The sequence below is a fragment of the Astatotilapia calliptera genome, chromosome 3, assembly GCF_964374335.1.
Source record: "Astatotilapia calliptera chromosome 3, fAstCal68.1, whole genome shotgun sequence".
In the NCBI taxonomy this organism is placed as follows: domain Eukaryota; kingdom Metazoa; phylum Chordata; class Actinopteri; order Cichliformes; family Cichlidae; genus Astatotilapia; species Astatotilapia calliptera.
In genome coordinates this window covers 36,849,067-36,873,666 of record NC_137424.1, presented here as the reverse complement: position 1 = coordinate 36,873,666, position 24,600 = coordinate 36,849,067, and the positions used below count along the sequence as shown (strand labels likewise).

At 42.5% G+C, this 24,600-nt stretch overlaps 1 protein-coding gene across 24 annotated transcripts in view; it reads left to right on the top strand.

Moving 5' to 3' along the window:
- Nucleotides 1-24,600, top strand: part of ptprda (protein tyrosine phosphatase receptor type Da) — a 406,188-nt gene that overhangs the window by 369,276 nt on the left and 12,312 nt on the right. For 5 of the 24 annotated variants that reach the window (XM_026161888.2, XM_026161884.2, XM_080290175.1 and 2 more), the window contains 16 exons: nucleotides 577-882; nucleotides 1,793-1,986; nucleotides 2,331-2,357; nucleotides 3,392-3,509; nucleotides 3,870-4,457; nucleotides 4,920-5,020; nucleotides 5,155-5,411; nucleotides 6,483-6,576; nucleotides 8,222-8,431; nucleotides 9,713-9,873; nucleotides 12,575-12,586; nucleotides 13,328-13,440; nucleotides 16,289-16,330; nucleotides 16,913-17,010; nucleotides 19,695-19,818; nucleotides 22,981-23,156. In XM_026161888.2, the coding sequence (XP_026017673.1) occupies nucleotides 577-882; nucleotides 1,793-1,986; nucleotides 2,331-2,357; nucleotides 3,392-3,509; nucleotides 3,870-4,457; nucleotides 4,920-5,020; nucleotides 5,155-5,411; nucleotides 6,483-6,576; nucleotides 8,222-8,431; nucleotides 9,713-9,873; nucleotides 12,575-12,586; nucleotides 13,328-13,440; nucleotides 16,289-16,330; nucleotides 16,913-17,010; nucleotides 19,695-19,818; nucleotides 22,981-23,156 (2,621 nt within the window). The remainder of the gene's footprint in view (nucleotides 1-576; nucleotides 883-1,792; nucleotides 1,987-2,330; nucleotides 2,358-3,391; nucleotides 3,510-3,869; nucleotides 4,458-4,919; nucleotides 5,021-5,154; nucleotides 5,412-6,482; nucleotides 6,577-8,221; nucleotides 8,432-9,712; nucleotides 9,874-12,574; nucleotides 12,587-13,327; nucleotides 13,441-16,288; nucleotides 16,331-16,912; nucleotides 17,011-19,694; nucleotides 19,819-22,980; nucleotides 23,157-24,600) is intronic. The other 19 variants (XM_026161898.2, XM_080290206.1, XM_080290204.1 and 16 more) reach the window with 12 other exon arrangements.

Genomic DNA, 24,600 nt, shown 5'->3' with positions numbered 1-24,600 from the left:
GTTTTTGGATTGATGGTAACTGCTTGCCAAATTTTTCTTAGTCTGTTTTAAGATGGTTTAACTTACATGTCATCTGAAGTAGGTGTAGCTTTTTTTTTTCCTTTCATATTTACGGGATCTAAGAATATTAGAATATGTGATTTTTGTCTTCTTTGTTTTTATAAAAAATTTTTTGTTCATGACAAAGGTAGGTTACATATGGTAAATCAGTCCATTTAATTTTCCCAGTCACCACCATCCATTCATCACGAGTTGGTACACTTTTGTGTTTGTCGTTACCTTTCGTTTTGCCTTTATTTGTGTATTCCACGTTTCACTGATTTAAAATGTTTTTGATTTACCCACGTGTCCTTGTGCTTTTGCCTCATTTTTTTTATCATTTTATTTCCCTCTTCTTTTTTTCCCTTGGTTTGGTCAATTCTACCATCATCACCCTGAAAAAAACAAAAAACTGAAACTCCTTTCAAAACACAAAATCCCCAAAAAAAAAAAAAATCCAACCCAATGAATGGCCTCACCAAAACCCACCAAAACCAAACCCCAAAAAACCTGCTCCAAATCCAACCCGACAACCAGAACCCTCGGGCCCACCTCAGGAAGTCAAGTGCTATAGCCCCAGCTCCACCAACATCCTGGTAAGTTGGCGGCCACCACCTGTCGAATTACAAAACGGGATCATAACGCAATACGCCATCCAGTATGCTGCGACCGAAGGGGAGGACGCGACTACTCGTCAAATCGTCAACATCCCTCCGGAAAGCACCCAGTACCTTTTGGAAAACTTGGAAAAATGGACAGAGTACCGTGTGACTGTCACTGCTCATACAGATGTTGGAGCAGGACCGGAGAGCCTGCCGCAGGTCATCCGCACAGAGGAGGATGGTATGTGTTCGCTAAAACAAAGCTCCAGCTGCAATTCCAGTCTACCCTTCTTAACCTACCCTGTCAAATACTAACAGCCTTGCCTATATCTACAAACCCCCCTCTTCTCTTCTACCCTCTCTGCCTGCTTCTAATATGACTGTCGACACTCAGTTCTTTTAACCCTATTTTTGGACAATGCTTTTTTAAAAGAAAAGAAACTCACTTTGCAAAAAGCACAATTTTTTGGCTTTTTTTATATCCCCCACCTCGTACGCTGCTCAATTTCAACACATGGTATGGCATTTTCAGCAGAAGGCCTCCAAACTTCCAGTCCCAACTGTCATTTTTGAAACTTTTACCGAATGTCATCGTATTTTTCACTTTTTTCTTTTTTTTTTGAGAACTTGACAAATTGAGGACAGTGGGCAAAACAAAAGGTGGAAGATTTTTTTTGAAGGCCATTTTTTAAAAAGTTTTTTTTGTCTCTCGTCATGTGATACAGTCATTTTTAACCCATTTTTTTTTCTTGCTCCATAGCCAAAATTCTTGCCGTGCTTCAAGCAGTCGAAACTCTTGAAGCCTCCTTTGGCTCCACTTTTCTATTTTGGCAAAAAGGCATTTTTATTCCATGTTTTTAAAATCCACTCTACCCATTTTTAATGTTTCGACATTAGGTCAGTTGTCAGACCTGTTTTTGCGGTTGGTTTTTACCCCCCCCTCCTTACCATTGTTGAAATATTGATGTCATGCAGTGCTTGTTGCAGTTTGCTGCACTTTTGTGATTTTTATTTTTTATTTTTTTGGTCACTGCAGCATTTTGCGCTTCGGCTTTGGGCGAGATTCAAAAAAAAAGAGAGAGAAAAAAAGGGGGTGAAGGGGTTCTCTATAATTTTCACCTTTTTTCTTCTATCCCATGGTGTTCCTCCAGTTCCTAGCGGGCCACCTCGTAAAGTTGAGGTGGAGGCTGTCAACTCCTCATCAATTAAAGTGATCTGGCGTTCACCGATGCCCACCAAGCAGCACGGTCAGATCCGAGGGTACCAGGTGCACTATGTCAGGATGGTTAATGGGGAGCCCACAGGACAGCCAGCCATCAAGGACATCCTGATTGATGATGCCCAGGTACAACACCCCCACCCCACCCTCAGCCAGCCACCACCACATCTGAGACACATAATGTTTTTCTCACTCACAATTACAAACTATTGTTATGTAAGCCTGATTATTTATTCAGCTTAGTTGTAACTTGTTTTGCCACTAATGAGAATTCAGTTGGACACACAAGCTTGTTTATCTGTATATGGATGATCATTTCTGCTTTTGCTGTAAATATTCTATGAAAAAATTGTATTTAATTTATTTAGTGGCTGTAGACAAACACTGTGTGTGCATTTTATTTCCAGTGATTAGTGTCTATGCCTTATTTGTTGTCTCTTTTTCTCTCCATGTTCTGATCTCAAAATCAGTGGGAATATGATGATACAACTGATCATGTGAGTAGATCAACTTCACGAAATACAAATGTTTTCTGCTGCTGTCAACCTCTGCATGCCCGTACATATGTTAACTAATAGGTTGAGTGTTATTTCATCTTTAATAACTGCAGAAAGGAAGCTCATCTGAAGCTTACCAAACTACAAGTGCTGATGAACAAAACATAACATGAAATAAAATTTGAACTTTTGTAGTTATTTGTTAAGTAAAGCTTTTCACTGTGATCCCTGTCAAGTCACACATGCTTCGAGCTGAAGTATATGTGATGCAGCATGTCAAAACCAGGTCAAATAATAATACAGAGAAAATACAGAGAGAACCCCAACAATCAAACAACCCCTCAGAGGAAGCACTTGGCAACAGTGGGAAAGAAAAACTCCCTTTTAACAGGAAGAAACCTCTGGCAGAACCAGGCTCAGGAAGGTGCAGCCATCTGGTTGGGGGTGACGTTTTCGTTTATTTTTGGTGACTTTTTAACTTCAAGATGTCAAACTGTGTTGGCCCTTTGAATTATTGTGGTTTACTCATGTGCAAATGGATAAATAGTCACGTGTAGTATGTTTGGAAATGGTTAAACTTCAGATAAAAACTCAACTAGGCTTAAAAGAAGCTGCTGATCAAGCACAATTCACCTTCTACAGACGGAAAAGTTGCCACCATCACCAAAGGGGTAAATCTCGCTGGGCGAACAGCCCGGTCACACCCCCAGCCAACTGCTGCTGCGCTCAGTAGGGTCTCTTCCTGTCAGCGAGGAGGGAGAGACGATTTGCAAAGAGCTGTTTATCTGACAGTGAAGTCAAGATAATAAACACTGGAAATATTGGAAAGAAAGGTTGTTCCTGATTGTGTTGTTGCTTGGCTACAGCTGGGATTCTCGATCTGCATCTTTGGCCAGCTGTTTAGCGTGCTGCCTCACATATGCTAAAGGAATGTGTTCGTGAAGGTTATTTTAATATCACATCCCACTTCTGTTTGCTTGCATCTGCATAATAACACATGAGCATCCTGCAACTCAAGTCTTGTGTCTTCACAGGAAATGATCATCACAGAACTGCAGGCTGAGACCACGTATTCTGTTACTGTCGCAGCCTTCACGACAAAGGGCGACGGTGCACGCAGCAAGCCCAAGCTGATCACCACCACTGGTGCAGGTAACGGAACCATCACTGCTGACACATCTCCACTTTGCAATGCTATAGTATTGCATCTAATAACAATCAAACTATTATGTAATATCCTAAGCATTATTTACACTTGTCAGTGAGCACGAATACAGCTAATTACTGTCTCATTAAGAAACAATAAGTCTTACCCACTGGTATGACATGGCAAAGCTGAAGGCACTTTTATTGTAGAAACGTAAACAGACAAAACAAAAAACCAGGAAACGCCTCTTGTACTGCGTCATGCCACACTAAAGACAGAGATAGCTGACTGTAGATTGACTAACACTGAATGCCTGTGTGCTGCAAATATTTCTAACTTGTCCCTTTCTCCATTGCTGCTATTAGTTCCTGAAAAACCTTGGCTTAAGGTCAGTACAACCAACATGGGCACAGCTCTCCTCCAGTGGAACCCCCCAGCAATAACTCACGGGCCCCTGCAAGGCTATCGTCTCCGCTTCGGCCGTAAAGATGTGGATCCTCTGACTGTTATTGAGTTCGCAGAGAGAGAGAACCACTACACAACCAAAGAGATCCACAAGGGAGCCTCTTACACTTTTCGCCTATCGGCGCGCAACAAGGTGGGCTTTGGTGAAGAAACGGTCAAAGAAGTGACCACAAACGAGGACGTTCCAAGCGGCTACCCTCAGAACATTAAAGCGGAGGGCGCCACCACCTCCACCATTCAGGTTAGCTGGCAACCTGTGCTGCTGGCAGAACGAAACGGGCAAATAGTGAAGTACGCTCTGCAGTACAAGGACATCAACAGCCCGCGCAGTCCCTCAGAACTCTTCATCACTGCCCCGGAGTCGACAGTCATCCTGGATGGCCTTAGGGCCGATACTACTTATGATATTAAAATGTGTGCCTTCACCAGCAAGGGCGCTGGTCCCTATAGCCCAAGTGTCCAATTCAGGACACAGCCTGTGGATCAAGGTAGGACCAGTCCCTGAATTTTTTTTAGGCCTTTCCCTTTAAAAAAAAAATAACAATAACAAGCCGACCTTTCCCTGCTCTGCCCTTTCCAATCACTTCCCTAAAAACCTCAAAAGGCAGAAGTTGTCAAAGTACGGAGTCAACCCGAAGACTTTGGTTCTGACATACTGCCCTATCATTAGTCTCTTTAATCTAACAGTCATTTAAGAAATGCACGTGGAGTAAGTATGTACGTCTCTTTGTCTTGTCAGTTAAGCAAAGGTCAGTCATTAATTTTAAGAGCTGGTGGGTAAGAAGGTAAGAGGATAGTGTTGAGTTCAGAGTAGCACTGCTGCTTTCAGCCTGGTTTAAAGAAGGCATCAGGTAAGCAACGATGTGGGACTTCTGTCGGTAGATTTGTTTTAAAAAAAAAGAGCGAGAGGATGTTTTGTGTCTAAATCACATGCTCCCCCTTTCTTTTAGCAGTGTTTGCAAAAAATTTTCACGTGAAAGCTGCCATGAAGTCGTCGGTGCTGCTGACATGGGAAATTCCAGACACCTACAACCCTGCTCAACCTTTCACTGTGAGCATTGCCTAGCTCAGTATGGCACTTTCATATACACGCAACACAAAGCCTTGTAAATACTTGCAATGTACACTACATTAGAAATCATGTGGTATTCTACATGAAACCTCAAGTGAATCATCCTTTTACAGATCCTCTACGATAACGGGCAGAGTGTGGAGGTCGATGGGAAGTTAACCCAGAAGCTAATCACGGGTCTTCAGCCTGAAACTCAGTACTCTTTCCTCTTGACCAATCGCGGCAACAGCGCGGGAGGTCTTCAACACCGCGTGTCCACCATGACGGCCCCGGACGTCCTCCGCACCAAACCCTATTTGGTCGACAAGACCAACTCAGACGGTATGGTGACTGTGGAGCTACCTGCAGTGGAGACTTCTGAGAGAGTAAGGTAAGCAGAAAAAAAAACGTGCACATGTGTTTTCCTTTTATTTTTTGATTCATTAGTACTGCATAGATCAGAAGTATTGTTTTCAGTCCCGAATTGAGCTCCATCAGTGAGATACAATACATCCATTGCAGCTATGCAGTCAAACACATAATAACAACATAAGCCAACAGATTAGCTCGGAGCAGCGTTCCTGAGTCAACTCTGAATTTCCTGACCTGGGTAGTGTATCAAAATGTGTCTTGTTGGATATTTAACTCGTTTCCCACATCCACATTACTGATTTGTATTTCCTACTGTTGCTCTGTGAATGGAAATAAACAAGTTAACTTGATAGCTGACCTTGTCAGGGGTAATTCTTCCAAAACAGTCATTTATATTCATCCCTGCATTTCAGTGTAATATCCACTTCACCTGAGTCATTACACAGTGGAGCACCCCGGCTCATTTAAGCACACTCCTCTAAGCCCTATAAAGTCTCTTACAGCCTTTCAACAAAGCCCAGGGTTGTCAGAAGGCCATGGATCACATCCGATTGCAGACTGAAGCTCCAAACCCATCTTGGGGTTTTCTTTATTCCTTTTTAAATCGGTGGTTACATTTGGACCACTATCTCCCACGCCAGAGCTTAAGCTAATTAGTTTCCCATTAGCTGGCCACACTGCTATCCTGGCTAATGCTAGCTAGAGCAGCGCCCAAACCAGGAAGCCCAAATCTGGCAGGAGGTCGTTATCTCTGTTGCCACCGCGATGAAGAGATGAAAAACCCATCTCGCTTTGCTGAGCTCTCCTAATTAGCCCACAGGGGGCCTAACCGAGGTATAACCATATTGCCTGACTTCAATGAACATGCTTGAATTAATGCAGAAAAGAAATCCCTGATCAGATGATAAGAGATCATGTAACTTGCTAAAAGCATGATTTTAGTCTCTTTGCACTGTTTTCTGGTCAGCAGACTACGCTTTCTAATACGGACAGACACCGTTGCCGTGGCTCTTCTTGCTGTGTTGTTTATTCCACTGACTCCACCCAGTCCAGAACAATTTGTATTTATATAACACTTTATATTTTGCAGGGGTTATTATATTGTGGTGGTACCTCTGAAGAAGCAACGCACCGGCAAGTTTTTCAAACCCTGGGATAGTCCTGACGAGATGAATTTGGAGGAGGTATGCTGAAAAGGATGATTTGGTTTTAATTGTCATAATTGGTTATAATGGCTATAAATTTTTTTTCTTTTTATCTCCTTATTATACTCGGCTTCATAACGAGCCCTATAAACTTTGCGCACATGCAGCCCGCACACGTCTTTTCCTTCAAACTAGGAAAAAAAATAAGGGGCTGGGAGAACAGCAGATGAGTCCCGCTGATTGACGCAAATAGCTGCAGAGAGCACTGTTCATATGGAAATGAGAACATAAAGTAGCCATCAAGTGCACTGCAAACTCAAACCCCTATCCCCACCTCCTCCTCCTCCTCTTTATGTCTGTGGTAATTACCTGAAGAGCTGCATCAGGCCTTCATGTCTCTTCTCATTCCAGGCAAAGCTAGGCTACCTGCATATCCACAAAACACTTGACAACTTTTATATTTAGCCAGTCAGGATAATTCGAGGGGGGTGAGGGGTGGGGGGTCTGGGCTATGCATTGATGTATGTGTAAGCAAATGTTTCAATTCGAGGTGGAACAAGAAGAATAGCACTCGCAAATCGAATCTTGATAATTATACCTCAATTTTTAAATCTTGAGATGTCGCACGTGTCTGGAAGGCTGAAAGAAAAACACGCGGTGTCTCACCTGGTATCGGCTTTCCAGCTCGTGCCGATGTGTCTGTAGCCTTGACCGATTGGCCAAAAGTCACCCCTCTGTCAGAATTTATTTGTTTGTCAATATTGGCACTCACCTTTTCACAACTTTTCCCAAGGGCAGCTAGATTTAGCTGTGTTGACAGGAGAGATGATTGAAGACATTATCGGGCAGCACCAACAGCCCCGCAGCCAAAACAGAGCACACACAATGAGCGCACCCTCTCTAAAGTGAATGACAACCGCGCACGCACACGCGCACAGGCCGTGGATATGCATTCAGACGACGAAACAACTAGCCAGGCCCGATTAGCATAATTATCATCCGCGCTTTGTACCAGAAATTTAAAATCTGATGGCTCGTACGAAGGGCACAGTCCTTCAGCCTATTAGAGTCACAAGCGCTAAAACTAATCGCCCAAGGAGGCAACAGAGGAGTGAAAAACGGCAAACAAATAAAGCACAAATTAAACGTGAATTTGAACATGTTGCTAATTTAATCTCAATATATATAATCCAGCTCTACACATCTTTCATTCGAACTGAAGGCAAAGAATTAAAAACGCATAACAGAAGTCGTCAAACACAGAAAACTCTTCTCTTCTATTTGTCTACATATTTCATCAAAAAATCTTTCTGATGCTATCAGCAAGAGAAGAATAATTGAGCTGTGTAAATTGTGAATTAATTTGGTGTCTTTTTTACTGTTTGAAGCTGTTGGATAATCCTCAGCTGTTTTATATGCTGGAAATCCACACAATCTTTTAATCTGACAATCTTTTGTAGTCCAAAAAAACACGAAATAAGTCATTGATCTTTTCTTGTAATGTTCTGGCCTTTTTTTTTTTTTTTGCAATCAGCGTTTTCAGCTCAGCGATCAGGGGAAAAAAAGAAGAAGAAGAAAAAAAATCTAGATAGAGATATTTGGTTTGTGTGGATTTGTTTTCATGTGTGTACTGGAACGTGTGCCTGTGTGTTATCAACTGTCTGCTTCTCACTCCTCACTGTAGCTGCTGAAGGAGATAAACCGAACGAGCAGGGGCCTTCGTTTCCAGAGGCAGGCAGAACCCAAAGCCTATATCGCCGCTTACTTCAAAGACCTGCCCAAACAGTTCACCCTGGGAGATGGAAAGATCTATGGGGACTTTGAGAACAAGCAACTTCAGAATGGCCAGGAATACATCTTCTTTGTGCTTGCTGTTCTGGAGATGTCCGAGAATGTAAGTCTACCCCACGATACTCGAGTATAAGTTTTCTTCCCATTAGGAAGCCCCCTTGCTAGTGATTTCACATTCTTTGTTCTTAAAATAAAAAAATAAAAAGCAGCTGTCCGTGTTGGTAAGCAGAGAAGGTTAACCGTGCCGCGTCCTGGCTGAGGGTTGGAGCTGGCTTCTGGTCAGATGTGTTACTCTGAGTCCTTTTGAGGCGTTGGACTTTAAAACTTAAAGCTGCAGCCAGAAGAAGCTGACCCTTGCTGCTTTAGGGAGAGAAGCCCCTTAAGACCTTAGCTGATCGCGAGAACACCTCGATAACAGCGCTCCTCTTTAATTGCATCCAGTGTGCGGTCCGCCTTATCTTCGCTGCTGCAGCTAGTGTGTGTGTGTGCATTTGTCTGTCTGTACTGAAGACCAGAAAGCTGCATGATTAGGCAGCTGCAGGCAAGATGATGGAGTTGATGAGCTGCAGGGTCTATAGTGCTGCCTCACACTCTCTCCACTAACCCTGAGTTCAGGTAGAGCAAAAACGATAATGACGGACGGAGGGAAATCTCTAATTTGCCCACTGAAGCATATATTTTCTTCCCACTGGACCTTTTTTTTTAATCTTCACTTGGACTGTGGAATAGTTCAATCAAGGCTCCAGTATAGGAGAGATACTAAAGATAATTCTGATTGGTCAAAGTCCGGCTTAGAATGAACTACACAGAAAAACTTTGAATTGGCTTTTAATATGTATTGTTGGTCATGTCTGTCTTCGCCAAGATATGCTCAGCAGTGGCCGTATATTAACTGAAGGTTTGCAGTGCTGCTTTAAATACCTCAGGCACCCAAAAATAGGTCTAGATGTACTAGCCCGCTCTCATTCCCAGGGCGTCAAATACTGACGCTTTGTCAAAGCTGCTGGCATCTAAAAGACACGCATGAGGTGTCATTTAGCATCAGAGAAAAGCGAGAAGGTCCTTACCCACATATGGAGCGTGTTAGAGACCACTCTGTGGATAAATGTTATTTTTAACACCCCCTAACACTTTTTTTTAACCAACGAGAGTTAGAGTAAAAAGAAGCGGAAACAAAACAAACTGTTAAATCCGGATATAAGAGGGTATCAGACTGCGTGTAGCACATTTGACACCCTGGAAAGCGTTTAGATTGGGTTTGTTGTACCCGCCAACACTTTTGATGTCGAAATGATGCACAGAAAACTGGACAAACCTTTCATTTTTTTTAAAAATGGCGCGTATTTCAGAACATTTACCTTTAATTTGTTTTTCCCTGGCTCAGATTATGTATGCTACCAGCCCCTACTCGGACTCGGTCATTTCAGCCGACATCGATCCCCAGCCAATCATCGATGAGGAGGAGGGCCTCATCTGGGTAGTGGGGCCTGTGCTAGCTGTTGTCTTCATCATATGCATCGTTATTGCCATCCTCCTTTACAAGAGGTGAGGATTTAAAAAGCTAATTAACACACAGGGAGCACAAGCATGAGAATCCAATTCAGAATATACAGCTAGCTTAGCGTGAAAAGACAGACTAACACGCAAACACGTCAGACTCTGATACCAACGCACGCTAATGGGGTTGGCCTAACTTCTGGCGCCATATCTCTGTATCTAGTTAGCTGTCAAACAGCTAATGTTAGGGATGTGTTTCTTAGCAAATGTCTGTGATTAGCTAAGGCAGTTAGCCGTAGCTTTAAACTCCACATTCCACTGGAAATACCAGCTGCATACAAAGCCAATAAAGAGCCATGTATTTTTCCCCCTTCAGTGTAGGTGGGAAGTCACTGAACTCTATTTCTGTGCTAGTGCACATTGACTGCAAAGGAGACGGTATAAAACAATGCACTAATGTACACACGCTTTACTACATAGACCGCATACGTGCACTTTAAATTCATGTCATCTATAGTCACCGAGCATTCAAGTGTTACCAATAAGTATTTAAATGTATTTTAAAAACCCCACACATGAATTTGCAGTTAGCACATTTGAGTGCAGATGCTAAACGTAAGAATGTAGCTAAAACCATAAGGTTCATTGATCTTCAGACAAGCCGTGACTGTCAAAGCCAGTTGCGCGCGCATGCACACACGCACACACACACACACACACACACACACACACACACACACACTTTTAATCTCTTGTAAGTGAATTCAAGAATGCAGCTACCCAAGCTGTCAAGGCATGAAGTGCAGTCGCCCACGATCCTTCAAACAGACACGTGCGTTGACTGAAAGTTAATCAGACACGTCCCTCCGCCCCCTGCACGCACAAACACACACTCTTAAACCCATGTAACACTGTAAAAAAAAATAAAAAAAACACTTGTTGTAGTGCATTTTCACACTGAATCAAAACAGCCTCTTTTTATTTTTTTGCATAAAACCCCCTAGTGGTAGTCAGACCTCGTGCTGTCACTGCTCATCAGTCAAGCGTAGGAGGGGAGAGCTTTGACTATCTGCTGCATGTCACCGCATGTGTGTGTGCAGCCTTTGAAAGGCCCTGGGGCCTGGGATAGCTTCCCAGCCTCTTCCTTTATCCCACTACCTATTCCACGGGAGGGGGGACTCAGCTCTTGATCCAGGCTTTGACCTTATGCTGCCCTCCTGTTTTGCCGGGACAGGCACATATTGAAGGTGCACACTTACACATCTACACACTTTGCTATCTTGTCCCTTCTCACCTTTTACATAAGGCAGATTTTCTGCAGTGTTCATTCAATCAAATGTCCAGGCCTAAGCAGAATTTAACAGTAGTCCTCAAGGTTTAATTTTGGAAGGGTAAGATTAGTAACTGAAGAGTCAGCACAAGCCCAAATCACATAACAGTACCAATACCGAAGACCAAAAAAAAATCCATCAATACTATCAGTGTAATGTAAAGAGGTTTAGAGGTACAGCTTTATTCTGGCTCTTGCATTTTATTGTCCTTGGCATTCGTTCATATAAAATTTGAGATAATACAAAGGTGACTTGAAAGTGAGCATGGACTGCATATGCGGCTGGCTTTGGTCTTTCCATTCGTGGCAGGCAGATTTACACATCGATTACCCAGCCAGTGTCACTGCCACATTAGGGAACATTTAGTGCATAACCAGCATATATTTCTCTTGTCAAGATCAATTTTTATGTGACAAAAGTCGCCTCCTGTGCAAAACAAATGGAAACAAGCATGTTCTGCTGAGCTATAGGAAAGGGCGCGGGTATGACGAGCAGAGAGAAACAGAAGTCAGGGCCAACTAGGGTTGCGGTGCGATCGCAAGCAAGGTATCCTCATCAGTGCTTTAAATCAGTATTATCATTATTGTTAGAGTCATATCACATTAATCTGCCTCACTGTAGTTTCATGTGGGCATTTAACACATAGAACAGAAGGGCAGTGCTCATTTGTGTTTGTTTGATTTTTAAATTGGTGCTTAACGTTACTGCGTTTGCAGAGATGCTCATTTATTGCTCTCTCTGACTTGCAGCAGTACTACTACTCTGTTTTCGTGTGCTTGGGCCACAGTGTACCGTATACATTACAGAGAGTGGATATCTCAGTCTTAACGAGAGCACATCCACCCCCGCTGATGTTATCGTTATTAGCGATCTCGCAGGGGGGGACGACAGGATGGTCGGACTGCCGAATCAATAGAGCGCGATCGTTTTGTTTTAAATAAAACAAATTTGAACGCTCTTATGTGCTTGACTTGCACACATTCATCCGAGATCCTGATCCCACTTGAACGTGCCGACGTCGTGACTTTAATAAATGCAACAGTGGTAGGCAGGAGAAGGCAGACACAGCAATTAAGAGTCAAGAGATGACTTTTATGCTCGAACAAGAAGCAATCAGCTGAAACTGCTTGAAATAGCAGAGATACAATGTACAAATCTTGGATGCACCTGGGAAACTGTAGCATTTGAAACAAAGAGCCCCAAGGCTGCATAATTGAGCATAATCTCTGAAGTGAAGCATCACTAATCTCGCACGCGAAGCAAAAACTGAGATATGATTGGTATCGTTTGTCTCTCATGCAAGCCAGCCATTTACTTATTCTAAGGAAAAGTTTATGGCATTCTCCAGTATACAAAGTCAACGGTCTTACCACCTAATGTTTTGTTGATATTTCTTTTCTTGCTCACCAATGGAGCAGCAAGCCGGACAGGTAAGAGTGAGAAAGAAATAGATAAAGACCTAATTCCTTTCAAAACCCTTTTTTTTCCCCTCGTCCTTGCTGTGCATATGATACCTAAACCTATAGAAACTGCTGTCTCTCATTTGGAGTTGAAATGACCTGGGAAGCATGTTGCTTACATCTGCTGTGTATGATAGGAGGAGATCAAAGCACAAGCAGCTTGACCTTTCCAACTGCTAATTAACTTTGTATTCGTGGTGCAACATGGCCCCCTAACTTGCTTCTTTTTTAAAGAATGAACTACATTTACATCTGTGAAAGTGGCACTTGATTCGAGAATCTAACAAAACTAAAAAGGGAGTGGAGCAAGTTTTCTCTGAAACAAAAAACACTATCAATATATAATGTAATGCACTCTTAAACCAACCCCAGCTACAGCTTCCAAATTACTAAAAAGTTGTATCCAAACCTTCGCCTGACATTAGTAGTGAAAAGTGAACAAAAGGTTTTGCTAAAGGTAGTATTTACTGTCTAAGGGCGTATTGTACTTGATGGCTTTATACTATAACGTGATGTTATTTTGCCTACCTCTTATAGCCCTATGTACTACAAGAATGTAGCCCTGTCACTTCCTTAATTACATATGTGCCTTCATTATTCATGAGACCGCGAGGCAAGCTTTGAGGTTACACAATAACAATTAAGAGTTTTGAGTACAAATTAGTCAAATAATCTCCCGGAATTAATTAAAATTGACAATTTGCTCCACAGAAAACGAGCCGAGTCTGAAGCTAGAAAAGGTAGTCTCCCCAACAGCAAGGAAATGCCACTTCATCATCCCACTGATCCAGTTGAGCTGCGACGTCTCAACTTCCAAACACCCGGTAAGTATCCCGAACGATGCCACATGTTGTCGTCTTGGTGTGGTGTGAATTTAAGACTGAGGATGTCAGTGCTACTGAGTGCTTGCTTTAATTAATTCAGCTAGCCTAATATGACCTCACTGTAAGAAAACACATCATCTTTGCAGTGAGATTGGCACAGACTGTGTGAGCAGTTTGCAGGTAGATAATGGACAGGTGCTTGAGAAGACACAGAGGGTCAGCACTGACACGGGCCTCCCTGGAGACATTTCTCAGGGAGGAAATGGAGAGGCAGAAATGTGAGCTTGACAGTTTCGTGACATCTGTCATCTTCCTCTGCACCTGGGTTATCCAGGTCATCCAGACCTGTCACTCTGTAGCGGTGTAGTCCTGTTAGGACAAGGAACATCGCGGAAGTTGAGCAAAATACAGAACGTCCGTGTGTTTCATTCGGTATGCAGGCCATAGGGATACGAAAGCGGTTACAAGCTGTAAACAGCGATGTTTACTCGCGCCGACCTTTAGTGCTGAGGTGAGCGGTCGCGCCGTGGCTCAGTCGTGCGGCCGTTTCTCGCCTCGGGAAAAGACGGGAGTCACAGTCCATTTATCGCCTGGAAAGGTGGCATGCATCTTTGCCTCCATGCTGACCAAGAGTGGCACACTTGACTGCCGTTTGAGTTCCTCTGGCACTCGCTGCTTTGGGACAGGTGTTCAGAGGCTGCCAATAATGCCATATTTTTCAGGTCGGCTAGTATGAAAGGAGGATGAATTATCCCCGCAGGCTCATTTTTGCTAAAGATTATGCATATTTATGAATGCTCTTCAATGATTTTAGGGGCCATTACAGAGTGTTTCATCCCAGCAGAGGGGTATTTTTCCTTTTGGCTCAGAGTGATCTCAACTATCCTTCCACTATTTCGCTCGCCTCTCAAGCCATCACTTTTCCCCCCAAACAGCCTTTTTGAGAGCTGATATCTTGGCTCAAAAAGGGCCAAACATTTCTTTTTCCTACCACCTGACCACTTTCTCTCAAGTCCTGAAGCAGCTTCTACATTAGACCACCTCTCTCCCCTACTCTCTCTCAGCTCTTTACCCCGTCAATGGACATTTTCATCTTAAGGACGCTTGATGTTTGAGCGACAGTGTGTTGGAAAAGGTACCTTCATTGTCCCCCAGTGGTGGAAATGGATTTTGAGTAGTGGGTTGCAATAGAAACGGCCTTTGCCGTCTTTCAGAGAGACGCGAGAGTGGGTGGGAAAACGCTGCAGCTTCCATTAGCTAATGCCCACTTGTGCCAGAAACCAAAATGAGATATCACCTCTGCAGAGACAGACTAACACCCAGCTGGTGTGTCATAATGGCACATAAATTCTTAAGGAGTCTTGTTGAATTTTCTTTCATCTTTTTCCCTTTATCTAAGCTCTTAAATATACTGACACCTACACATAAACTATTGCATTGCTATTATACTGACAAGCCTCCAAGTAGCATGTTCAATACGTTCTCACCCCAGAGCATCAAACACTAGAGCAAAAGAGACAGGACTTTTAAGACACTTGGTGAGGCAAAAATCTGCCGATATTCTTTTTCTTTCAGACACATAAAATATAAGCAGATCCCCTGACGTTTCGTCTGTGTATTGATGAGTTCTTGCTAAGATAGTGTGACACTGCAGCTTAAAAATAATCTTGTTGTACTGTCACAAAAAGCTACTCCTTTAAGCTCTTCTAAACTGCTCAGATTAGCGGGTTGTTTGTAGCGTTTCAGTTCATATCAGTTGTATTTATATAGCAGCAATTCACAATAACATTCCCCTGAAGGTGTGTTATATTGTAAGGTAAAGGCCCCACACTAATAGAGAGAAAACCCCAACAATCAGATGGCAGACTATGAGCTAGCACTTGGCAACAGTGGGAAGGAAAAAGTCCCTTTTCAGTAGTGTAGCCAACAGAGAGGTTGCTCTGTGGTGGACAGGCTATCCACATAGTTAATAGGGTGCTTCTCCAATCTCTTCTATAGTTTTTTAACTTTCATTCATCAGCTGTTATAAATGGCGATATCGGTGTATCTGCAAACAGGTAATATCAGGCGATATATATCAGCAGGGCAAAAGTATCAGCTTTAATAAAGTTAGTTATCTGCTGTTATTTTGCATTGATCTCTTGATGCACTGGTTGCAGCAACACTGGATCTTAAGCAATGACGATGCTCACATTTGCAGAGTATGGTACCGACATAAGTTAGCCTGCCAGGAGATAGCGGTTTGTATCTCATTTTGGACTCTGTGTTGCTTGATTTCATTTTGCTTTTTACTTGCTTTATGCTTCTTAGTTTTCGATACCATAAAGAGAAAGAGATTATAGTTTGGATAAATGTGTGAAACCCCACAACAAACCCTGCAAGTCGAAAAATGTGCCGCTTCCAAAGGCTTGTTTTAAAAAGGACATTATTGGACAAGCTGGGAATGAATGCTTGGTCTAGCTATCGTCATAAGCCAGTGTCGTCTCACTAACAACAAAGGCCACCTGTGAGACACAAAAGCAGAGTTTGAGGGAGGATCGAGAATCAGCTGATACATTACAATGCCGGCGGTCAAGTGTAAAAACAGTGGCAAATAAAGCGCTCGCAGTGATTTGCGATTCTGTTCCTCGTATGCTTTCTTATTTCCATGAAATAAGCATGGTGGCATAGCAAAGCTTCTGGCATGGTGATTTGTATGTTACTAATGAATGTCCCATTTAGAAAACACATAATCATGCAGCTCCCTCTTGTCACATTTCAATTTCTACCTTCTCTTTGTAAAGACAATAGTCATCACATTGCTCTGACGTCTGCAATATATTTAATTCCACCGCCGTTTCCTCCACAGGTTCAGGTGCGCCCAGTCACCCCAGTAACCTCCATTTGTCAAGTTAGTTGGTCTCGATTACACATTTGACACGACTTGTTTTTGGAATACTTTTTTTTCCAGCTTTAACTCCTTTCTTTTCTTTTTTTTTCTGCCAAGCCTTGTATCTCCATCCCCATCTAATCCATCTTATGTTAATGCTATATCATCACAGGAGGCGGAGTTTGAAATGACAGCCTTGAAACCATGTCATCACTCAAAGCAGACGTCAACATCTGGCCTAACATTGAATGTCTTTTCGTTTTGTTTCGTTCTGTTTGTTTTGGGATGTTCGTTCGTGTCTGTGCTTTAATGTCATGCTAACTGTCCACTGCAGCGTGAATAACGTTCTTCTCTCTCAGTAGGGAGAGGTCCCAGTGGGGGCAAAGTGTGCTCGGTGACTCCTCATTGGCTTCTGTGCCCATATTCTCTTTACCAGCATGGTCACTGCTTTGAGTGAACAAACTAGCCTAACAACGATCCGCTCTTCCATTTTCCCTGTTGTAACCACATGCCGCTTATCTAATGATTCACCATTTGCTTGTGCTTGGGTGATGCCCTTTCAAAAGACTTGGGGACTGACCTTGGGTCCAATGTGATTGGCAGGTATGGCCAGCCACCCTCCAATCCCTGTCATGGAATTAGCGGATCATCTGGAGCGCCTGAAAGCCAACGATAACCTCAAGTTTTCACAGGAGTACGAGGTGAGTGTCGGAAAATTCCTAATGTTGATTGAGCTCTGTGAGTGTGAGTCAGCTGCTTAAACGGCAACTTTTTGGGGGAGTGTTGGCCAAATCACATAAATTTACTTAATTAATATTAAATTAATGATATTTAGCTGCATGTGTTTGGTGGCTGGCTTGCCGGTAGGGGTGTTGGCAACTACTTTCATCACCAAACTAAGGCTTTAGGCTGTTTGACATGTCAACACAGGTATAATTAATAACACTAATAATGGCACATTCCATTTCTAGTTCCAGGACCCTGCTATTGTGCCTGCTGGCTCAGTGACATTGCTTCCCGAGGCAGCTGAATGGGTTATTAATTTCATTAGTAACACCTGTGCTTTTTTCCGCTTTGACAAGTGTATGCTATAAAGTAAGCCTACATGACTAAAATGTCACAGCGGCAGCCACAACATATATCATTTTATGATTTAAAGGTGAACTCTCGTCATTAAAAATTATGCTGTTGGTGCTTCCAGTATCTAAGTGGGTGGGAAAATAGATAGATAGATAAATGATATCCTGTGTTTGGTGGCTCATTTTGTCACCCAATATTAATTTATAATGAACAGGGCTGAAGGGGTGTCTCTAGTCTTCAGCTGACTCATCAGATTTCATCATCCTCAGTCAGACAAACTCCAACTCCACTGTTTTGGACTGCAGCTAGCAGCGCTGGCTCTGCTCTGCTGTGAGCTGCAGAGCTACTCTCACCAGAACATGGAGTCATGGAAAACTGGCTCATGTGCGACTCCACCAAGATCACCGAGGTTACAGAGCAGCATGGGCTACCATCGCTGGCTGCAGTTTATACGTTGTAGTTGGAGTCAGACTGTGGAGCATAGCAGGCCACAATTAAGTACATAACAATGAACGTATTTGCAGAGAGATGCCTAAACAAAGTTAATGATAAGAACATGTTAATCGAAGCCATAGCTGTGTGTCTCCTTGTATGTGTGCATGTATCAATGCTATGGAAAACACTCCCATCTAAACATTAACTACTGTCACCTATGCATACTGACCATGACAATCATCAGGATAAAAGTGCATTAATGAACAAGTGTCATGCAATCAGGCCTTCGGGTTCCCTTACCTGCTGACTGTATTCAGGCAGTTGTAATTGTTACCTGCGTATTGCCATGTAGATGAAATTACACTGGCAGAACACTCATGGTACCTCAAAATACATGCAAGCAAGAGGTGCTTTCTGTACGAGATATGAACGGTCACCTTTTCCCTGCCAATTTCTCTCTGCAGGTCCTTCAACAACTCCAAAATCTATGAGGTCACTGCATGGGTGCCTGCCAAGCTGCCCAATCATTATTGCAGCTTAAGTACATTGAATTCCAATTTCATAGTGCTTACTCGAGAGCAGTGGAAAGCAATTTTGCGAGCACAATGAAATAAAGATTCCTATTATGAGCAATGTTGCAGCCCACTGTTTCAACATATTTTGATAAAATATCAGGCTAAGCCTGCGGTTTGTCTCCCACATATTTATGCTTAGGTGATTTCTGCAGACAAAGAACTCGGTCTTAAAATAAATTCCCATTGGGCTTAAATGTAAAACACCAAGTTAATCATACACACCTCTGTAATATTTGTTTAACCCTAAACTGCTTATATGTTTATACTTGTTAAAGATAAAGAAACTATGAGCAATAAATTGCACCAAAATGCCAGATTTTGATCTTATAGATCAAAAAAGTACAATCATTCTCATATTTTGCTATTTTGCACTTGGTCTATCGTCGCCTTCATTGGAGATTAACTCAAAAAAAACAAAAATCATTAATAGCACAGGAACAATATTTTCCTGTTAATGCGAAATGAAACTCTATCTATCATGTCTTTATGTTTTCCCTTTGTCATATTACATTTTATAGTTCATTTCTCTGCAACAGGGGACCGTTATCAAGCCCTGCTTAACAAATCTGAAGGAGGGCCTGGATATCAAAACTGAACTAGTCTCGAGTGTAGCGCTCTACTATGAGCCATAAAATCCTGCTAATCAAATAAGAAAAGCTGATGTGAACACAAGCAATTTCCTCTGTGACCAATTCAGAATGCATTATTTTGTTAATCTAATCTTTTATATCTAGAGGTTATTTCATGCCAAAAACAACACAGTTCAAATAGTTTTCCCACATTTCTGTTTTAACATTTGCACAGCAAAAGAGTGAACTTTGTGTCCAGTGTGTGTAGACACCCCACTTTCTAAAAAGGCTATTGGATAGTAGTACCCAAATCAAGTATGGGAGATTAAATGTGTGGGTAAGACTGATCTATGGACTCAACAACTTCACATCTTTGTGTATGCAGAGCGGGTGTTGTACTGTACGCACTGGAATAAAGTCCGTGTTCCACACACATGATGTTAAAACAGTACCCTTCAACCTTTCAGCATCCCCGGTCTAACAACAGCACCAGACGTGACCTCGAGCCCCAGGCACACTCTTAAAGCGGTTTATTTAAACACCCGCATAATGTAATAGATATGATTTTCATTTTCACTCGTTGTGAGGTGAAATGCATTTTTCAGTGGGCATTCTGACAACACGCGCTAGGAATCGCCAAAGAGTGAAATTCAATCTTGTTTTACGTGCCAAACGGAGCCAAATAGTTTCACTGCAGTCACAAAACAAATATCTTCTCTCTTACAGTCCATCGACCCTGGCCAGCAGTTCACATGGGAGCACTCCAACCTAGAGGTCAACAAACCAAAGAACAGATATGCCAACGTGATAGCCTACGACCACTCCAGGGTCTTGCTCTCAGCTATTGACGGTATGTCGCCCACCTACATCCTCGCTCCTAACTGCTGTATCGATTCTGCAGATAGCCGGTGCAGCCTCATCTTTGGGACCTCGGGAGTGCAACCAGACTGTACTTTTAAATTATATTCCTTCACGAGCATGGCAGCCTGCTTATTTGTTTTGATACCCCAGGTGCTTGCAAAGAAAAGGGAAAAAAATGGCCTCGGGAGAAAGAAAGAAAGAAAGAAAGAAAGAAAGAAAGAAAGAAAGAAAGAAAGAAAGAAAGAAAGAAAGAAAGAAAGAAAGAAAGAAAGAAAGAGAAAAAAAAAGGCACTTCTGTCTTAAAATGCTGAAGCAAGCATTCAAATGAAACTAAACAATGACCCACAGTTAGGGATACAAGTGTGTTTCACCGGCATTTGTTTCTTTGCTGCTTTATTACACTTCAGGGTTACATTTTGCATTAAGCCGAGGCCTGTTTTTAAGCAGAATTTGCACGCTGAATCCAGCATACACACACAAGCGTGACTTTTTTTGTGCCTTTTTTAACCTAGTCGAACTCGACAAACTCACAACAACCCACAAGCTTGCTGGTGCTGATTTAGTGCAGAGTTATACAGAAAGGACTCATTCATGGTTTTGTACTTTCAGAGTCGAACTTGAGCCCATTACAGGCTCGATTTGAACCCCACCAGTACGCTGCTCACTACATTAAAGACGCGTTGCTCACGAGTTTCTAATGAATGAAAGCACATTTTGAAATGGACAGTTAAGTGCCGACTCCTTCACCACTTTATTGGATTAAACACAACTTCACATACAGCTATTAATTAAGCATTTCCACTGAACTGCTCTCGGGGGGGCGAAGGCAAATAAACAAATTAGTAAATGGATAATGTGATAACAACAGATAGAAACAGCCTTATAGAGCACCCCACACCCACACTTCTTTTCGCAAGTCTCTCAGAAACAGCACACAGCTTGAGCACTGATGGAGCTCCATTAGCCAGACGTATAAACACATCTGTACAACCACATTGGAGACTTTGTGCTGCGGAAAGTGAGTAGTTCTCAGCCAGGGGGACATCAGGGACTTCCTCTATTCTTGCTAAAGCTTAAACAAAGCCTTTCGGCAAGCAATGTGTCTATTGTTTACTTTGATTGAGTTCTTTGAATGAAAGGGATTTGGGATTTCACATCAGAGTCTGAAGACGGAATTCACTGATGTGGGGGGACGGATCAACCGAATCTTTGGCAAACAGGCGGCCCTTTAATTGCGGTGACGTTGCTGAATTTGCTCCACTTTCGCTGACTCTTGACCGTTCGCCTGACCGTACATAGCATACACTCGCAAGATTAAACTGGAACCTAAAACTTTTTCTTCCTTTCACTTTAGCGTTTTAGAAAAGTTTTAGATCAAACCCGAAAGTCGCGTTTACTCCATAGTAGTGTCATTGCGTGCTCGTGAAACCATATTTTTAAAATATATAGATGAACTACAGGAATTACCTTTAATTTAAGTCTTTTAGTGAGTTTGATCATATTTGTCAGTGCAGCCACTGCGAGGAGGCACCGGTGACAAGACATCTGCGTGACTTCGTGTCAGGTATTTGTACATGTAACTGAATAAAAATGTAAAATTGGAAAGTTAATTAAAAAAATATATATAACAGACTAACTAAAAGATCTGCGCTCCATTTCCCATCAGCTCTGTTATTTCGCAACAGCAAAGTTATGAATGAGCTCGCTAGTTTTTCCATTGATCTATTTCAAGCGCGGAAGCTGTCGCAAGTAATAAAAATACTCTGCTCTTGATTTCGTCGCCGCCTGACCGACAAAGAGGTCGTTTATTAAGAAAATAAAGTGGAACTCTCACGAGAAAACTTCTCCGGACGCACACGTTCTATAATAAGCGAGCTCGGGAATCGAAATTTAACGGAAACGTTATACGCGTTAACCTGTTTGAACTTGACTATACCACGACTGGTAGTGACTATTCCTCATTAATACAGTAATTACAGTGTTGTACTTTAAAAGCTCTCTGAGATTACTTTGCCTTTCCCCGACGACTGAGTGCCGGAACAACACCGTGGCAATGTTTATTTCTTACTATTTACAGAGAAAATGGTCGAATTTAGACAAATCCTGACTGACAGAAAGCACAAAGGCAAAATCCATTTGCAAATGTGCATTAAACAACTTGCTTCATTCTCATTAAACCACAGTGATGTCTCCTTTTTTGCTTTTTCTCCCCCCCCCTTTTTCAAATTGAATACACACTGGGCTTAATTGTACTTATCCCTTGTCCATCACAGAAATGCACAACCGCCTGGCTGCGTGGACAGCTTCAACAGCAAAATGAGCGGGCGGTGGACAGTTTTGGGGAAAGAATAAATAAAAATAATGTGTGTGGGTTTTTGAATGTGTTCATATTCCATTTTCTTTCCCTTTTTTTCTGTTGAATAAGTTACCTGGGAGTAAAAGGGAGTCTGAGAGAGATGGGGGGGAGAGAGGAAGCGGTTGGAGTGAGGGGATTCTCTGAGACGTGGCGCCCATGCAGATGAGACTTATCTTGGTCGACCATGTGTGCACGAAGCCCCTAAACTGCCAGTCCTAAAGCATTGACTAGCTGTCAGCTCTGTCTCTTTCCCCTGGATTGGAAAAGGCTGCTGTGCCTTTCATTTAATATAAGCAAAGGAGAGGAGGAGTGAGGAGCGGTGGGGGGAAATTGTTTTGCGAGTTTTTTGTTGGTTTGTTTTTCTCCGTGTGAGGTGATAGACTTCTAGGGACCGAGCTTTATCTGTAACTCAGTTGCACATATGGGGGTGAGGGGTGGGTGAGGGGGTGGAGCTGTTGATTTAAATGTGTTGTTGATAGCAAATACAAATCCTTTTGGGCTGTAACACTGGTTCCAAAACTGACTGCTGTGCTTTTTTTTTTTTAATACAAAACAACAGTGGCTTTACTGGCATAAATTTGGGACCCACGGACGATAACGTGGCATTGTGCGAACACACGGTGGGGGAGAATTACCTCCAATAAACTGTAGGGATAATAAAGGCCTGGACCAATTTACCTAGCCACAAATGCCACTGTTGTGTGACATTTAAGGTCTGCCTCACATCGAGCTTGACAAACAAAACAAAAGTTGAAATTTTAATCCATTTTCACCCACTGTAAACTTTTTGTACAGGTATCCCTGGCAGCGACTACATTAATTCCAACTACATCGATGGCTACAGGAAGCAGAACGCCTACATCGCCACCCAGGGTTCTTTACCCGAGACGTTTGGGGACTTCTGGAGGATGCTCTGGGAGCAGAGGAGTGCCACCATCGTCATGATGACCAAACTAGAAGAGCGGTCCAGGGTAAAGCTTTAAGAATCATTTTTAAAGCCCGTGCTAGAGTTCGCCGATATTCTTTCATCAGCATCTATAAACTTTTTTTGTGACACCGTTTAACATTTTTCCCACCAGAGAATTGTTTTGCTAGTGACTCATGAATCATCAATCATTTAAGGCTTCCCAGAATATTTTAGCTCCACATATATAAAAAGAAGCAGCTCACTGTTAGATTGTAACCACTGATGCACTGGAATCCCTGATTGCAGGAATATTTCATCACTGGCAGGGATAATGTTAATTGGGACACTGTCCTGTCTCCTCTGGGACAGTTTTTATGTATTTATTCACTACAAGAAGCAGCCAAGCAGCATTCTGTTACCCACTGATATCCTCGATCCACACACACTCTTGTCTTACAGTCCTGACTGATTAGTATCCAGACTTACTTCATCGGCCTCATACTGCTTAAGGCGCCGGATTACAATCCGTGGTAAAAAAAAAAAAAAGACAGACTGTAAAGCCACATCTCCCCGCAGTACACACTAGTTCTTTAAGGTTGACACAGTCAAAAGCTATTATCCCCCCTCCCCCTACCCCAAACGTCTTGCCATATTCGACTGAGCATATGAAAGCTTCCTTGGACTCCATCAGCTACTGACCTTCACACTTCTATGCCTCTTTTTAAGAGCCCAGTCTAGTGTTAACAGGAGTGTGGACTCAATCGAGAGAGCGGGTTTCACTGAGCATTCACACAATCTGCAAAGCAAATAAGAGCCCAGGTGTCTGCATTGGCCTATAGAAGCAGTGCTATGTAAGCACATTACTATGCTGTTTTCTGGGAGACCACCCCCACCCTCAAATCTGCCTATATTGTTTGACATTTGTTGCAAATATTGTTCTTTTGTTGCTGCTAAAAGTGCGCGTCTTTCATATTAATCAGTCAAATCATTCACTCATGCTGCCTTTGTATGTTTTGCATATCTAAAGCTCGACTATTTGCAAGTAAACAATATTATGAATCATTACATTACTCCCGGTGTCACAGACACTTCATTGCGCTTTGTGTTAATGTTATAACAGATGCTTGGGAAATTGAATTAGCGGCTGGTTAAAAACCTGATTATTCCAGAGTGCTGTTCAATTGTAATATTAATCAGTGGCAGAGAATCCTACAGCAGGATATGTTGGTGAAGCATGTGTCCGAAAACCACATCAGTGCTAGGGGGCAATCTGAAGAAAAACAGTTGCACTGGAACCCAGCTTTTCCTTTCCCCAAAGCCAATAGTTCTTCTCTTTGTCAGCTAAGCAGTATTGCAATACAATGTTTTATTGGCCGTTTACTGTGAAACAAGAGTACACTCAAATAGCAATAAAGCTGAGACGATAATATGAGTGGACACCGTGCTTACCTTTGTAATTATGGAGTACGTCAGGACAATTAATAGCCCTGTTGGTTCACTACAAATAT